At 51.8% G+C, this 16,958-nt stretch overlaps 1 protein-coding gene across 1 annotated transcript in view; it reads right to left on the bottom strand.

Annotated features, from left to right (window-relative positions):
- LOC144937987 (uncharacterized) overlaps positions 1–16,958 on the bottom strand; it is an 88,941-nt gene that overhangs the window by 33,126 nt on the left and 38,857 nt on the right. The window contains exons 6-9 of the mRNA XM_078865664.1: positions 2,806–3,039; positions 2,311–2,466; positions 1,988–2,173; positions 1,230–1,343 (exon numbers count right to left, since the gene is read on the bottom strand). Of these exons, the coding sequence (XP_078721790.1) occupies positions 1,230–1,343; positions 1,988–2,173; positions 2,311–2,466; positions 2,806–3,039 (690 nt within the window). The remainder of the gene's footprint in view (positions 1–1,229; positions 1,344–1,987; positions 2,174–2,310; positions 2,467–2,805; positions 3,040–16,958) is intronic.

Below are 16,958 nucleotides of genomic sequence, written 5' to 3'. Positions count from 1 at the left end.
CGACAAACGCATGCACACAGGGCCCGGCCAGCGGCCACACCAAACCAATGAACCCTCCCTCTCGACTAATCTGCATGTACAGCTCGGCGGTTTTTAGCGGCAAGCATCGGCGGGAGAGGGAGTTGCAAAACATTTGCACTTGAAAGCAGAGGCTCATGAGCATTGTGCAGCACGGGGGCAGCGCCGTGAGAGGCGCGCAGAACTCGATCCCAGTGCGAGCCTCACAATGGCCTCCTCTGTGCTCCGTACACAAAGCCAGCACCGCCGCCGCCGCCACCACGCTCGCAGTGGCCAGACGGTCTTTATCCAGCGGCCACCACTCCTGAGCGGGAACGGCCCCTGGAAACGCACGCCGGGCCTCCTCGAGTGGGGCCCCACTGGCTCGTAGGGCCCCCCCGCTCGCAGGGCCCCCCACTCGCTCACAGGGTTCCACTTGCCACATTTAAACTACGTAGTTAGAACTTTAAAATGACCTGAAGGAGTGTCGGGAACCCATCGTCACGGGTACAGGTGGCATTCACAAAGTAAGAGTGTAAACAAGGACAGGTGAAGGCGACTCCGGTTGATTAAAAAACGCACAGGCGCATGCAGCATCGCATGTACAAACGCTCTCAGTCTTGTCCAGACCATCCAGCTCACAAAAACCCAATGTGCGGCCACATTGTCGCTCGGGCCACCGAATTGCGGCTTTGAAAAGGTGTGCCCGTCCCAACAATGGGCGACAGTGAGACAAAGGCACCACACGACAAGAGCTGAGCAAACAACATGAGTGGGAGCTCCAAGGAGATCGGCTCGCGGTCGGAGCTGAGAAGGCATTCCGCAAAGCCCGGCTGTGGTTCCGCCGAGCACAATGCAGCGTTTGCGCGCAAGAGGCAGGTCGGTGCCGCCACATGCACCACATGCCCTGCCGAACCCAAGCGGTCATTCTAACAGTGTTAGAATTTTGCATAAAGATACTTTGTAACGCGAAAAATACCAGTTTGCTCTTAATGTACAAAACCAACAACAGGCTTCTCTGGCAGCACTCTGCATAGCAGCCAAACATGCACCACCCTCCGCCTCGGTGTCTCGTTTTCCATAAAAATTAAGTGAAAAAAAAAGTTTCCATCAATGCGTGAATGGGAACCCGAGTGAATGATGAAGCGCACCGATTTGAAATGGGCAGTGGGTTAGAATAAAATCTTACACCATTGGTCCATAAGGCGACGTTGCGTTAGCATGCGACTCACCGGGTGGGCAGCGGCATAAGAAGCCATTCACATGGTCCGTGCAGTTTCCGTCATTGAGGCAAGGTCCGCTCTGGCACTCGTTGATGTCAATCTCGCAGTGCCGTCCTTCGAAACCTGCGAGCGACACCGCGGCCCCGCGCCCGTGTTAATCGCATGTCAACAGGAGCCATACGGACACTGGGATTGCTCGCTTGTTAATTAAGAGCTTCATAAAACAACTCAAGAAGCTGATACCACAAGCGACTACCTCTCATACGCGGTCCAAGCCCGCTCCCAGGTCACTCGTGTAAATGAGACCATCCTGGTGTCCTGAATGCTCATTCACTCGCTCCGCTCTGGTTCACCAGGCGAGCGACGGGTGAACCCCAAAAGTGGAATTGCACAACAACAACAACCGCCATTTGCCACTAAGTAGCGGTGACATCACCAAGGTGCTTATGCCAGGCTATGTGCACTTTAAGTCCAGTTGAAGAGTTGAACGCCCGCTGGCAGAAGGCCCCAGAAAGACACAGGTGCCATGGGTTGACTGACTGAGATGACTGGCCGATGCACCACCTGTGCCCCCTACTATGCACAATAAGGTGGCACGCACGCACTGTGTCGGCGAAAAACTCTCACCGTCGTACACAGCAGAGGCGCACGGCAGCGGCAGACATTGATGACTGCACTGTACCGGTGCATGCTCGTGCCTTTGCTTTTGTCGCCACTTACAGATTGCGGTTCTTACGCGGCAGCCGGCAAAATATCTCCCAGCATACCTGGCATGCAGATGCAGGTGAATTCTCCGATCTTGTCGAGGCAGGTAGCGTCGTTGAGACAGGGCATTGAGTTGCACTCGTTGATGTCCGTTTCACAGCGCGGGCCCGTGAAACCTGCCGTGCACTGGCAGCGGAAAGAGCCCTGGGTGTTGATGCAGCGGCCTCCGTGCTCGCAGGGGTTCGCTCCTGAAACAGAGCAATGGCCGCGCAGGATCAAATGACGGTGACAGCCAAGGGGAGCACTCTACAGACATTGCTCGCCACTGACGTTGTCGAAAGGGCAGCTCACTGTGCCGTGCACGCTAAGGGGGGGCGCGCCTCACCGATGGAGCATTCGTCCACGTCCTGGTTGCAGGCGCCGCCGGTGAATCCGGCACGGCAGGTGCAGATGGCCTTGCCGTTGATGGGGTTCGTGTCGCAGATAGCCCCCTCGTGGCACGGGTCGCTCACACACGCGTCGTCCAAGTGGCACAGCAAACCTGCGCATACACGGGTGCGGTGAAAAGACGTCACCATGGCCGACCGCGTCACAACCGGCGACGTCCATGGTGATACCAACTCTCTCACGGCACCGCCCACAGTGCCATCGCTCAAGAAAACCGCCATTCACTGTTACTCATATTCCCCACAAATATGCTGATTATCCTGCATCGTGTGTTGTACAGTTTAACAGGAACCACATCTCATGGAAAGCGTCCCCTTGCCTATAAATATATCCGGCAGTTCACCAGCGGTGGTTCAAGCGAGCCCGACCTTTCTGACAAAACACCAAATGTCGATTTCGAGGGGGAAACCCGATTGCCAGCGTTCGCCCTCACCGGTCTTGCCGAGCGGGCACTGGCAGAAGAAGGAGGCGACGCGGTCGTGGCACGTGGCGCCGTTGAAGCAGGCAGCGATGGCGCAGTCATCGATGTTCTCGCTGCAGTCCTCGCCGGTCCAGCCGTTGACGCACACACAGTTGTATCCGCCGTGCGTGTTGTGGCACGTGCCCCCGTTAAGGCACGCGTTGGGCTGAAGCTGGCACTCGTCCACGTCCTCCGTGCAGTACTGGCCTGCAATGCAGCAGCAGCGTGCGCCGCAACATGCAGGCGTCTTCCACAGCTTACGCCAACATTCACACCGCCGAGTAACGTGAGTGAACCTGCCAGTACAGTGTGACGTGAGTGAACCTGCCAGTACAGTGTGACGTGAGTGAAACTGCCAGTACAGTGTGACGCGGGTGAAACTGCCAGTACAGTGTGACGTGAGTGAACCTGCCAGTACAGTGTGACGTGAGTGAACCTGCCAGTACAGTGTGACGTGGGTGAAACTGCCAGTACAGTGTATCTTGAGTGAAACTGCCAGTACAGTGTGACGTGAGTGAACCTGCCAGTACAGTGTGACGTGGGTGAAACTGCCAGTACAGTGTATCTTGAGTGAAACTGCCAGTACAGTGTGACGTGAGTGAAACTGCCAGTACAGTGTAACGTGAGTGAAACTGCCAGTACAGTGTGACGTGGGTGAAACTGCCAGTACAGTGTAACGTGAGTGAAACTGCCAGTACAGTGTGACGTGGGTGAAACTGCCAGTACAGTGTAACGTGGGTGAAACTGCCAGTACAGTGTGACGTGGGTGAAACTGCCAGTACAGTGTGACGTGGGTGAAACTGCCAGTACAGTGTAACGTGAGTGAAACTGCCAGTACAGTGTAACGTGGGTGAAACTGCCAGTACAGTGTGACGTGGGTGAAACTGCCAGTACAGTGTAACGTGAGTGAAACTGCCAGTACAGTGTGACGTGGGTGAACCTGCCAGTACAGTGTGACGTGGGTGAAACTGCCAGTACAGTGTGACGTGGGTGAACCTGCCAGTACAGTGTGACGTGGGTGAACCTGCCAGTACAGTGTAACGTGAGTGAAACTGCCAGTACAGTGTGACGTGGGTGAACCTGCCAGTACAGTGTAACGTGGGTGAAACTGCCAGTACAGTGTGACGTGGGTGAACCTGCCAGTACAGTGTGACGTGGGTGAACCTGCCAGTACAGTGTAACGTGAGTGAAACTGCCAGTACAGTGTGACGTGAGTGAAACTGCCAGTACAGTGTGACTTGAGTGAAACTGCCAGTACAGTGTGACGTGAGTGAAACTGCCAGTACAGTGTGACGTGAGTGAAACTGCCAGTACAGTGTGACGTGGGTGAAACTGCCAGTACAGTGTGACGTGGGTGAACCTGCCAGTACAGTGTGACGTGGGTGAACCTGCCAGTACAGTGTAACGTGAGTGAAACTGCCAGTACAGTGTGACGTGAGTGAAACTGCCAGTACAGTGTAACGTGGGTGAAACTGCCAGTACAGTGTGACGTGGGTGAACCTGCCAGTACAGTGTGACGTGGGTGAACCTGCCAGTACAGTGTAACGTGAGTGAAACTGCCAGTACAGTGTGACGTGAGTGAAACTGCCAGTACAGTGTGACGTGAGTGAAACTGCCAGTACAGTGTGACGTGAGTGAAACTGCCAGTACAGTGTGACGTGAGTGAAACTGCCAGTACAGTGTGACGTGGGTGAAACTGCCAGTACAGTGTAACGTGAGTGAAACTGCCAGTACAGTGTGACGTGGGTGAAACTGCCAGTACAGTGTGACGTGAGTGAAACTGCCAGTACAGTGTGACGTGGGTGAAACTGCCAGTACAGTGTGACGTGGGTGAAACTGCCAGTACAGTGTGACGTGGGTGAAACTGCCAGTACAGTGTGACGTGAGTGAAACTGCCAGTACAGTGTGACGTGGGTGAAACTGCCAGTACAGTGTGACGTGGGTGAAACTGCCAGTACAGTGTGACGTGGGTGAACCTGCCAGTACAGTGTGACGTGGGTGAACCTGCCAGTACAGTGTAACGTGAGTGAAACTGCCAGTACAGTGTGACGTGAGTGAAACTGCCAGTACAGTGTGACGTGAGTGAAACTGCCAGTACAGTGTGACGTGAGTGAAACTGCCAGTACAGTGTAACGTGGGTGAAACTGCCAGTACAGTGTGACGTGGGTGAAACTGCCAGTACAGTGTAACGTGGGTGAAACTGCCAGTACAGTGTAACGTGGGTGAAACTGCCAGTACAGTGTGACGTGGGTGAACCTGCCAGTACAGTGTGACGTGGGTGAACCTGCCAGTACAGTGTGACGTGAGTGAAACTGCCAGTACAGTGTGACGTGAGTGAAACTGCCAGTACAGTGTGACGTGAGTGAAACTGCCAGTACAGTGTGACGTGAGTGAAACTGCCAGTACAGTGTGACGTGAGTGAAACTGCCAGTACAGTGTGACGTGGGTGAAACTGCCAGTACAGTGTAACGTGGGTGAAACTGCCAGTACAGTGTGACGTGGGTGAACCTGCCAGTACAGTGTGACGTGGGTGAACCTGCCAGTACAGTGTGACGTGAGTGAAACTGCCAGTACAGTGTGACGTGAGTGAAACTGCCAGTACAGTGTGACGTGAGTGAAACTGCCAGTACAGTGTGACGTGAGTGAAACTGCCAGTACAGTGTAACGTGAGTGAAACTGCCAGTACAGTGTGACGTGGGTGAAACTGCCAGTACAGTGTGACGTGGGTGAAACTGCCAGTACAGTGTGACGTGGGTGAACCTGCCAGTACAGTGTGACGTGGGTGAACCTGCCAGTACAGTGTAACGTGAGTGAAACTGCCAGTACAGTGTGACGTGAGTGAAACTGCCAGTACAGTGTGACGTGAGTGAAACTGCCAGTACAGTGTAACGTGGGTGAAACTGCCAGTACAGTGTAACGTGAGTGAAACTGCCAGTACAGTGTGACGTGAGTGAAACTGCCAGTACAGTGTAACGTGGGTGAAACTGCCAGTACAGTGTGACGTGGGTGAAACTGCCAGTACAGTGTAACGTGGGTGAAACTGCCAGTACAGTGTAACGTGGGTGAAACTGCCAGTACAGTGTGACGTGGGTGAACCTGCCAGTACAGTGTGACGTGGGTGAACCTGCCAGTACAGTGTGACGTGAGTGAAACTGCCAGTACAGTGTGACGTGAGTGAAACTGCCAGTACAGTGTGACGTGAGTGAAACTGCCAGTACAGTGTGACGTGAGTGAAACTGCCAGTACAGTGTGACGTGAGTGAAACTGCCAGTACAGTGTGACGTGGGTGAAACTGCCAGTACAGTGTAACGTGAGTGAAACTGCCAGTACAGTGTGACGTGAGTGAAACTGCCAGTACAGTGTGACGTGGGTGAAACTGCCAGTACAGTGTGACGTGGGTGAAACTGCCAGTACAGTGTAACGTGGGTGAAACTGCCAGTACAGTGTAACGTGGGTGAAACTGCCAGTACAGTGTGACGTGGGTGAAACTGCCAGTACAGTGTAACGTGGGTGAAACTGCCAGTACAGTGTAACGTGGGTGAAACTGCCAGTACAGTGTGACGTGGGTGAACCTGCCAGTACAGTGTGACGTGGGTGAACCTGCCAGTACAGTGTAACGTGAGTGAAACTGCCAGTACAGTGTGACGTGGGTGAACCTGCCAGTACAGTGTGACGTGAGTGAAACTGCCAGTACAGTGTAACGTGAGTGAAACTGCCAGTACAGTGTGACGTGGGTGAACCTGCCAGTACAGTGTGACGTGGGTGAACCTGCCAGTACAGTGTGACGTGGGTGAACCTGCCAGTACAGTGTAACGTGGGTGAAACTGCCAGTACAGTGTAACGTGAGTGAAACTGCCAGTACAGTGTGACGTGGGTGAACCTGCCAGTACAGTGTGACGTGGGTGAACCTGCCAGTACAGTGTGACGTGAGTGAAACTGCCAGTACAGTGTAACGTGGGTGAACCTGCCAGTACAGTGTGACGTGGGTGAACCTGCCAGTACAGTGTGACGTGAGTGAACCTGCCAGTACAGTGTGACGTGAGTGAAACTGCCAGTACAGTGTGACGTGAGTGAACCTGCCAGTACAGTGTGACGTGGGTGAACCTGCCAGTACAGTGTGACGTGAGTGAAACTGCCAGTACAGTGTAACGTGGGTGAAACTGCCAGTACAGTGTGACGTGGGTGAACCTGCCAGTACAGTGTGACGTGAGTGAACCTGCCAGTACAGTGTAACGTGAGTGAAACTGCCAGTACAGTGTAACGTGGGTGAAACTGCCAGTACAGTGTGACGTGGGTGAAACTGCCAGTACAGTGTGACGTGGGTGAACCTGCCAGTACAGTGTGACGTGGGTGAACCTGCCAGTACAGTGTAACGTGGGTGAAACTGCCAGTACAGTGTAACGTGGGTGAAACTGCCAGTACAGTGTGACGTGGGTGAACCTGCCAGTACAGTGTAACGTGAGTGAAACTGCCAGTACAGTGTAACGTGGGTGAAACTGCCAGTACAGTGTGACGTGGGTGAACCTGCCAGTACAGTGTGACGTGGGTGAACCTGCCAGTACAGTGTAACGTGGGTGAAACTGCCAGTACAGTGTGACGTGGGTGAAACTGCCAGTACAGTGTGACGTGGGTGAAACTGCCAGTACAGTGTAACGTGAGTGAAACTGCCAGTACAGTGTGACGTGGGTGAAACTGCCAGTACAGTGTGACGTGGGTGAACCTGCCAGTACAGTGTGACGTGGGTGAAACTGCCAGTACAGTGTAACGTGAGTGAAACTGCCAGTACAGTGTGACGTGGGTGAAACTGCCAGTACAGTGTGACGTGGGTGAAACTGCCAGGACAGTGTAACGTGGGTGAAACTGCCAGTACAGTGTAACGTGGGTGAACCTGCCAGTACAGTGTAACGTGAGTGAAACTGCCAGTACAGTGTGACGTGGGTGAAACTGCCAGTACAGTGTGACGTGGGTGAACCTGCCAGTACAGTGTAACGTGGGTGAAACTGCCAGTACAGTGTGACGTGGGTGAAACTGCCAGGACAGTGTAACGTGGGTGAACCTGCCAGTACAGTGTGACGTGGGTGAAACTGCCAGTACAGTGTAACGTGAGTGAAACTGCCAGTACAGTGTGACGTGAGTGAAACTGCCAGTACAGTGTGACGTGAGTGAAACTGCCAGTACAGTGTGACGTGAGTGAAACTGCCAGTACAGTGTGACGTGAGTGAAACTGCCAGTACAGTGTAACGTGAGTGAAACTGCCAGTACAGTGTGACGTGAGTGAAACTGCCAGTACAGTGTGACGTGAGTGAAACTGCCAGTACAGTGTAACGTGAGTGAAACTGCCAGTACAGTGTAACGTGGGTGAAACTGCCAGTACAGTGTAACGTGGGTGAAACTGCCAGTACAGTGTAACGTGGGTGAAACTGCCAGTACAGTGTAACGTGGGTGAAACTGCCAGTACAGTGTAACGTGGGTGAAACTGCCAGTACAGTGTAACGTGGGTGAACCTGCCAGTACAGTGTAACGTGGGTGAAACTGCCAGGACAGTGTAACGTGGGTGAAACTGCCAGTACAGTGTAACGTGGGTGAACCTGCCAGTACAGTGTAACGTGGGTGAACCTGCCAGTACAGTGTAACGTGGGTGAAACTGCCAGTACAGTGTGACGTGGGTGAAACTGCCAGGACAGTGTAACGTGGGTGAAACTGCCAGTACAGTGTAACGTGGGTGAACCTGCCAGTACAGTGTGACGTGGGAACCTGCCTGTACACCGTAACGTAAGGCATGTAGTAAGCGATCCTACAACTGTCACAAAGCACCTTGCGATCTTAAAACAGGGAACACCAAAACTCCGATTATTTGTGAATATTGTTGTTGTTACCGTATCAATCCTCTATGGTGTCTCGTTAACAATATTGCCATATTTGCCGTTTTGATATGTTCATTATAACCCAATTCATCCCATGAATAATAGACTCCCGGTCTCAATAGGTTGTTACCTGGGTCAAGTCATTTTTAACTGCGTGACAGGACACAATGTTAAAAGTATCTTATCCGAGAGGGGCCAGGTCAGTCAGCAAACACAGTGATTCCAGAGTGAACAGCATAACTCCACACGTGCTTGCCATAAAATATGTATAGGTAGCGACAGCAAAACCACAAAATAACAAAAGAAACATTTTACAAATCAAAAAAATATTATGTTACACGTGGATGCAAGCTATGAAGCAGGTTTGAACACGAATTAAAAAAAACCCGACTTGGAGCAATACCAAGAACGAAGCAGGGCACGGATGAATAACAATCACAAGCGCTCACAATCTCATTTCCCACCGAGGAAACGCGACAGCTCAGCAGAATCTGATTTCCACGGAACAGCGTTCAACGCATAAACGACGTGTAAATGATGCACACTGCCTTGCTCAACGGAGAGCGCCTCGTCGGCGGGCGCTGAAACGACAAACTTAGGATCCGCGCCGGTCTCTGTACCGATAGCAGCTTGCGGCCAAGCGTTAGAGGAGCAAATCGTGATGAGTAGCAGAATTGTGGCAAATTAAGATCGGGCACAGGGCCACAAGGAAAGCAGGCCAACCCTACCTGAGGCCGTGTGCGAGGTATTTAACGCAAGCCTCTGTAACCATGAGGGTCAGCTGAGTGGAAGCAATAGAGTTAGTGGGGAGTGGTTCGTAAGAAGCAGGAGCGATTTCTGTAGAGGAAGCCGATCTTGATCTTTAGTTTCTCTCAGTGGGATTTTAAATTGAGAGGCCAACAAACTATGAAGGTAATTATGGGAGGTTAACGTCTTCTCAGAGGCACACCAAGTGTTTAATGATGTTGAAAATGGAAATGTTTTGAGGAGAATTTGGGGCTCACAGATGATAACAAATGTAATCTTTACTCTAACTTACAAGGAATGTTAATGACACGAGGCCCTGCCGAGCTTTCTGTCCACGAACCGTGGCAGGGAATCGAGCCAAGGGTTGAAAACGCCAGCGTGCCAATCCAGCACCTCCGCTCAACCCAAATTCAACTGAATTAGGATGTATTGCATAACCAAAAAGGGGCCCACATGGATTAGAGAACACACACAGGTCCGTGACACCACCCAAACCGTGAAGAACAGCAGGGCTTGGGGGCAAAATCCATCACGGCTTGAAGAGATGATGGCCGATGATTGAGAATAATGACGAAGTGGCAGCTGATGAATGTAACGCATCCAAAAGAGCGTCCACCGAGGAGATAGAACGATGAGATCAGTCAATGTGCAGGCGCCGGACGGACAATGTATTAGAGCCATGAGAGGTAGCGGTGGCTTTGTGGGGTCTTCATTCATCACGCATAGTCAGCGAAGGAGCGTTGCGCCAAACGTGTGACCTCTTGCGATAGCATTCGCATGAACTACTCTTGCTGCTGTGCTCCGGTGTATCGAGTTATTTGTTTGATCCATGGATCATGGGGGAGGAGACCACGGGGGCGGCGCCATTGCTTTGAGGGTCGCAGTTCCACTTCGAACGTCTACCGCCAACTGAAATGCGCAGCAGTGGATTGTCCGTGGCCGATGAAAAAAAGTAGCTTTTTGTGTGAACCAAGTGCTTCTTTGGAGAGTAAAACTCTTCCCCACCCCCGACTCTGATGCCACGATTGCATGTGGAACCGTTTACCAACAGAAGTTACACGGCAACGAGTGAGCGGCGACCAACGGAGGCAACGCTAGGCTCCCACGCAGACGTGGGCCGTGCTGGCAGTGAGCGAGCGGCTGCTACAGCGGCCAAGCTGCACGCTCCGGGGCTCGGCTGCACAATCCGCCAACGATGTCTAACGAGGAAGCGGAACATCTGGCTTCTGGTGGTGGTCATTCCGTCCAATACCACACGCGCAAACTTCCTGTCTGAGCAATTCCTTTATTTTATGCAAATAGTCGGTCACCATTGCACAACATCCAGAGCGAGATTAGCGTAGCAACCATGGACAAGTGCCTTTTAAAACCCTGCCTTCAATCTCATTAAATCTTTATTGTTCCGAGAGGATTATTATGCCGATGTGTTGCTCTTGTAGCAGATGGTTATGTTACTCCTGCAGGAAGACGCTGACTACGTTTCACGTCCTCTCTTGGCAGAGACAAAAGCATCACAGAAGCATTGCTTCTTGTCGAATTCACAGAAGCGTTGCTTCTTGTCGAATTTACAGAAGCGTGGTTTTGCGTTACATTTACAGAAGCTCTGCCTTGAGTTGAATTTATAAGCGCTGTCTTGTATTTGCAGTGACTGGGAATGTCACTGTGTGGTGCCGGGCCTGCGAGGCCACGGCGGATGTATACTGTTGTGTGTACACCCTGGACACGGGGTGTAGTACCAGCCCTAGTGGGGGCTTGGGTGAGCGTTGGTTAAGCACGGTGGCACCACGCACAGCGTGCGGTGCGGGCTCCCGTTGAGAGAGCGAGAGAGTGTCAGCCAGCTAGGGTTACGTTGGGGGCATGATACCTTGGCTGACCTGGGGGCATGATACCTTGGCTGACCTGGGGACATGTGACCGGATGATAGTGGAGGGGGCCACTGGTGGAGGGAGCCAATGGGTGGTCACATGGTCCGGGAAGAACTCTCGAGAGCCTTCAGGAAAGGGCGAGGGAGATCGAGAAGGTGGGCGGGGCGAGAGGTGGGGCGAGAGGCGGAGCCAGCCCCAGCCCGACTCAATATAAGGGGGGGCCCTGGGAGGGGCTCGGGGTTCTTACTGTTGGAGAGGCAGCAGATGCACGTCAAGCTTGAAGAAGCATCCAGCCACGTGGTCCGGGACCCAGCTTGTGGTCCGGACCGAGATAGTGGAACCGTGTCTAGTTCTGCCGTAGCGTGGTTAGTTGGGTGGTCACCACCCGAGAGTATGTTGTGTTAATAGCCTGAAGTGTGTTGTGTTAATAGCCTGGAGTATGTTGTGCTAATAGTTGGATTCACTACATATTGAATTTAAAACACACCGACTTTACCGAAAGAACCAAAGAGTATTAATACACACTGGTCAAATGCTCAACATGGCGCCGTGGATTGCGTCTGCATCACCGTTGCTATCATTGTTATTCTCAAGAGAACTTCAAGTCTGTGGAAGAGGTGGCGCAGGCAGGTCTGTAACCCTCACGCTTTCGGGGGGCGGGGGGGGGTGCTTCATTAATCTCGGAGATTTATCATTTAACACAGTTGCTGAGCATCGGCCCAAAGGCCCAATGTACCCATTGTACATCACATGGCCAGCAACACACCAACACAGTCTTATTAGAGTCATCGCAGCGTTAACGAGCACAGCCCCAAAGGCCCAACATGTCGAGCTGCCAGCAACAAACAGCACAGTGATTGTGTGTAATAGATTAGAGTGAACAAGTTTTTAACCAAGCAAGGTTATGACTGTAAGAGGTTGGGGGGGGAGGAAAGAGAAAATGGCAGGGAATTCTCAAGTGGAGCAGCGCAAGGGAAGACGCAGGAAGAGAAGTGTTGTGACCTGCAGTGTGGTGAGTGTGTGAGTGAGTGTGAGATTTAGAGAGTGAGTGTGTGTGTGTGTGAATGGGTAAATGAGTTGCTGTGACCTGCAGTGTGGTGAGTGAGTGTGTGAGTGAAAGACATAGTGGGTGGAGGAATGGGTAGTGAGTGGTTGTGTCCTGCAGTGTGGTGGTCGACCAACATAGATGAGACGAAATAGACAGTCGCTGGTATAGACCGGGTCTTTAATACGAGTGGAGCAATCAAGGAAATGATTTACAGAAATAGTAACCGTGGAAGTAGCTATATAAGACTGAAAAAGGAGACGACTGACCACCTGCGTGCGAGTGACTCGAGTGACTCGAGTGACTCGAGTGAACGACTGAGTGCTCTGTGCAACTCCCAGCCCTGCTGAGTCACGGGGTGACCAGGTGGCAGCAGTACAGCAAGTGGATTGTCAACCCGTGTGCGTGGCGTGCCGAGCGTCTCCCCTGCGAAACTAAGGGGTTCTCTACTTGCGCTGCGATTTCTTCAATGTGCGCAGACCCAACCCTACACAACCTGGCTAAATGTGATAAGAACTTAACAATGTAGGCTGCCAAACGGACTGAAGATACATGAGAAAACAGAACACGTGCAGAAGCGAGGTGACGAGATCACAGGCAGCCTGGGATCACATCGAGATGGAATTGATGAAGTTGAAGACGTGACGGAGGAGCTGGCAGCAGTACTTTTGCAAAACTGAACTCGAAACCGAAAAGAAACGACGTGTCGGAGGTCTATGATTATCTCGTTATTAAATTGTATTTGGAGTAACACTTCTCAACTTCCTGAAGAATAATGAATGAGTAAAACGTGCAAAATACTGAGCAAAACCTTTTGAGGGACATGACCTCATGCACACGGCTTCCCAGAAGGTTTGGTTGTGAGTTTAAACACCAAACAGGATTCGACTCAGCCAATCAACCCATTGGGGTTGACTGAATAAAAAAAATGTGGGGAATCAGCATAAGTGGTGATCCTATGAACATACAAACCCCCTAACCCCTCCCTCACCCTCCCCCACCGTTGCAGGGGAGAGAAGAACACATTAACCAAGGAAGAAAATAAACAAGCCTCCTCAACAGATATGACCCTGCACATAAGCAAAGAAAGTAGTTTTGCACATCCCATCATTCACACGGCCTTCTGGGAAGTGCATAATTTTCAGCAGCATTGGTTCAACACAAGCTAACTCTGAAGCACGGATGGGACGCCTCCCCCCCCCCCCCCGATTCACTGACAGAATGCCCCTGCACGGGATTGGCTACGGCCAGAAAGACTGGCAGATCACCGAGGATGGAAATAATCAAAAACCTCCTTGGCAAATGGGACGCGACGGGAAAACACGCCGGTCCCGGCCTGGGCACGGATCCATCACCGTCGCAGTTTCACCGAACCGTCACGTGCCGAGGGAGCACGCAAATGTCTTGCGCAATGAGAACCAAGAGTTTCGCACGGGAAGAGGGGAGAGAGTTGAACGGTGGGGGTGGGCACAGAGCCAGGGGCACGTGGGAGGTTTCAGCGCTGCCCCAAACCCGGAGCGTTATTAATAACTATCACGAGTCATGGATAGAACTGGCTCACAAAATAATCGCGGGGGGTGTGTCAACGAGCTGGCGAGACTCGTGAAAAAGTGGCGACAATGGGCTGAGAAAAATGACGCCACTTGTAAAGCTGCCCGGGCTAAACACCTACACAGCTCATGGCAAAAAAACACAGCACTCGTCCCCCCTCCCCGTGGAAAATGAATTTGATAAAGACGTAATGCGTGGCTTTGGCTCTTGAAGAGTGGTTTATAGTCTTGTGTCTTCAGGGCTTAACCCATGGGAAGGAGAGAGAGCATGGGAACACGGCTCGACTTATAAAGTGGTCACACGACATAATGAAATACATTTTAAATGGTAACCGAGTAGCAGTGGGCACAAATATGAAACCAGTTTATCCACTTAGAGGAAATGTACAGTCACCGCACATGCAAACTAACTACATTATTTCGCCTCTCACGTGGGTAGCAATGAGTCCTCGCCTTGTTCATCAGTGGGTGAACTGGGCCAGGTAACGGATGGAAGCAGAGAATGGCCACCCACGTTGCTCGGCGCTCCAACTCACGTGGTTACAACTGGCATCGTGTGGGCACGCAAAGGTGCGGGAAAACGCGTGTCTCGTGGAAATAAAACGTCCACAATAATAAGTGCATTTATTTGTCCAGCGTTTTATTTTTGAGACAATGTCAGGAGGCCAAGGCATGCGGCGATGCTCTCGTGCAGAGGCCCTGTCAAATGTAGGTGTGCGAGATAATTCTGATGGGCGTCGTCACATCTGTGGTTTACGGATCGTACGCGAACCGGGTCGGTAAAGAGCTGCAGCCGCATAGGTGGCAAGGGAGGGCTCCAGGTCCCAGCAGCTCGCAAGCTCCCACCTGGACCACGTGAGAGGTGGCGTGCGTGCACATCACGGGTAACCGATACGTTCCCTTGTGTGTCTTTCCAAACTCAACTATTTTTATTTTACCAGGGAAGGCCCCACTGAGCTTTAACTCTTTTTCAGAAGTGACCTGGCCACAAATTATAGCTCAAAAAGTGGCTCATGTGGACATTTATAGCAGCCAAATACTTTAAACTCATATACATTCTAAACGTGGAGGAGAAAACCAGAGAAAAATCCACGTGATCACGGGGAGAGAAACATGCAAACTCCAAATATACACCAGGCATCAGGGTCGGGATCGAACTCACGACCTCCTGTATACCAGGCAAGGTAGTTAACATCTCGCCCACCGCGGCACCCTTTCCTGTTGACCTCGCCAAGATTATTTGGAAGGTAAGTCTGAGCTCTCTAGCATTCTGAGACACAGCGACCAAGTTAATTTGTTGAACTTGGTGAGAATTGAAGAGAGACCGGCAGTCTCACTTGCAAGAGCGATGCACCTCATTATAAAACTCGTTTCCTGGGTCACAGGGTCACGGGGTAACAGGCTGTACCAGCCAATGGGTGGACCTCGGAATCGGCAGGGCAACTCAGCACAGGAGCACAAAGTAGACTTCACTTCATGAAACCTCGCCAGCAAGAGAGACGGCACACGAGAGATGAAAAGCCTGAAGACACGAAGGACTGACGGCTATCTCTCACATTGGGCCAATTGTCTGTACACCTGAGAGGCAGGACTCTCCTTCATGACAGTCTTGAGCCTCAGTGAGGCTTTCCTCGGTAAACAAGAATAATAAATAATCATAAAATAATGGGTGCACGATGACTTAAGTTACTCGTCAGCTTTTTATGGCACACCAAGTTAAATGGGAGTAATTTTTCAGGTCGTATTCATGTTATATTAATATTGTACAAACATGTCATAATCATAAACAATGTTGCTTTGACAGTTTCCCAGAGCATCTCAGCGACCATCCTTGGCTTCTGGGACGGAGACGCCCAGCAGCAGCACCAGGGGCGAGGGGCGGCTTGCGCTGCCGAGTGGCAACGCTGACGCAAGGCCTCGTTTGCTAAACGTCGCGCCTGCTCATAACGAACATTCTGCTCGTGCCCGTCTGGCCGCCGGCACCTTTCTACGAGGCGGCAGGCAACTCTTGTGTGAAAAACTAAACAAACCATTTCACCGTTGCAACAATGGGCAGCTGCGGAATGATCTTCGGGCAAAATTATCTTGGCTGGTTACTACTGGGTGTGAGAGCGCAGCGTGACAAGCGTGGCTTCGCAGGGCGGTGTTGCCGGAGCACACGGAGATCATCGCGTGCGTGTTCGTGCGTGCGAGACACTTCCCAAATATGCAGTGCTACTTGGCAGAGCAGCAAGTAGGTTGTCCACACACTTTTGCACGTATATTGTTGCTTACGTTTGTCACACTCTAAAGCCTCCAACCTGATAACACCAATGGACACTACATCACCTTTTTGCCAGGATCCAAAATTATAAAAAATAAGAATAGGTTTTACCCTTTCTGGCAAAAAAACAGGAGATGTTCAGATGTTAAGATATTCAAACACCGAATAGGTATCTATTTGGTGTCTGAACATCTTAACACCTCCTGTTTTATTGCCAGAAGGGGTAAAACCTATTCTTATAATTCACCAATGGACACGTTTTTACCATTTGATGTTGCACAGTGACAGGAATCATTCCAGTCAAATAGAAACTACCGGTGGGCCGGCAGGGAACCGCAACAGAGTGCAGACTCTCATTCACACACGCACACAAGCACACACACTCAATTACGGACACAAAGCTTCCGCCCCCCCCCCCTCCTGTATAGCCTTCACAGGCTTTGGGGCAAGTGCTATTAGCGAGGGGGTGGGTGGCCAGTACCACCCCTGGCCGCCATACCAGGTACTCGTTTAAAGCTGAGTCAACCTAGGGGAGGTCCAGGAACAGTTCAGATAAGCCTTACTGGTGTGGATGGCCACGAGTGGGAATCGAATTCGGGTCGCTGGGTTCATAGCACAGCACGCCAACTACTACTCTTCCGCTCTCAAACAACAGACGCACTCATATACACACGAATACACACAAACACACACAGTGCCCCCTCCCTGCACCCCACTGCCTGACCGGTCCCTCCCCCTCCCACGGGATCCTTCCCATGGATCTCACCCCCTCCCCCGCGGGTTCCTCCCTAC

The sequence above is a fragment of the Lampetra fluviatilis genome, chromosome 20 (assembly GCF_964198595.1).
Source record: "Lampetra fluviatilis chromosome 20, kcLamFluv1.1, whole genome shotgun sequence".
NCBI lineage: Eukaryota > Metazoa > Chordata > Hyperoartia > Petromyzontiformes > Petromyzontidae > Lampetra > Lampetra fluviatilis.
This window is presented reverse-complemented; position numbering and strand designations above follow the sequence as displayed.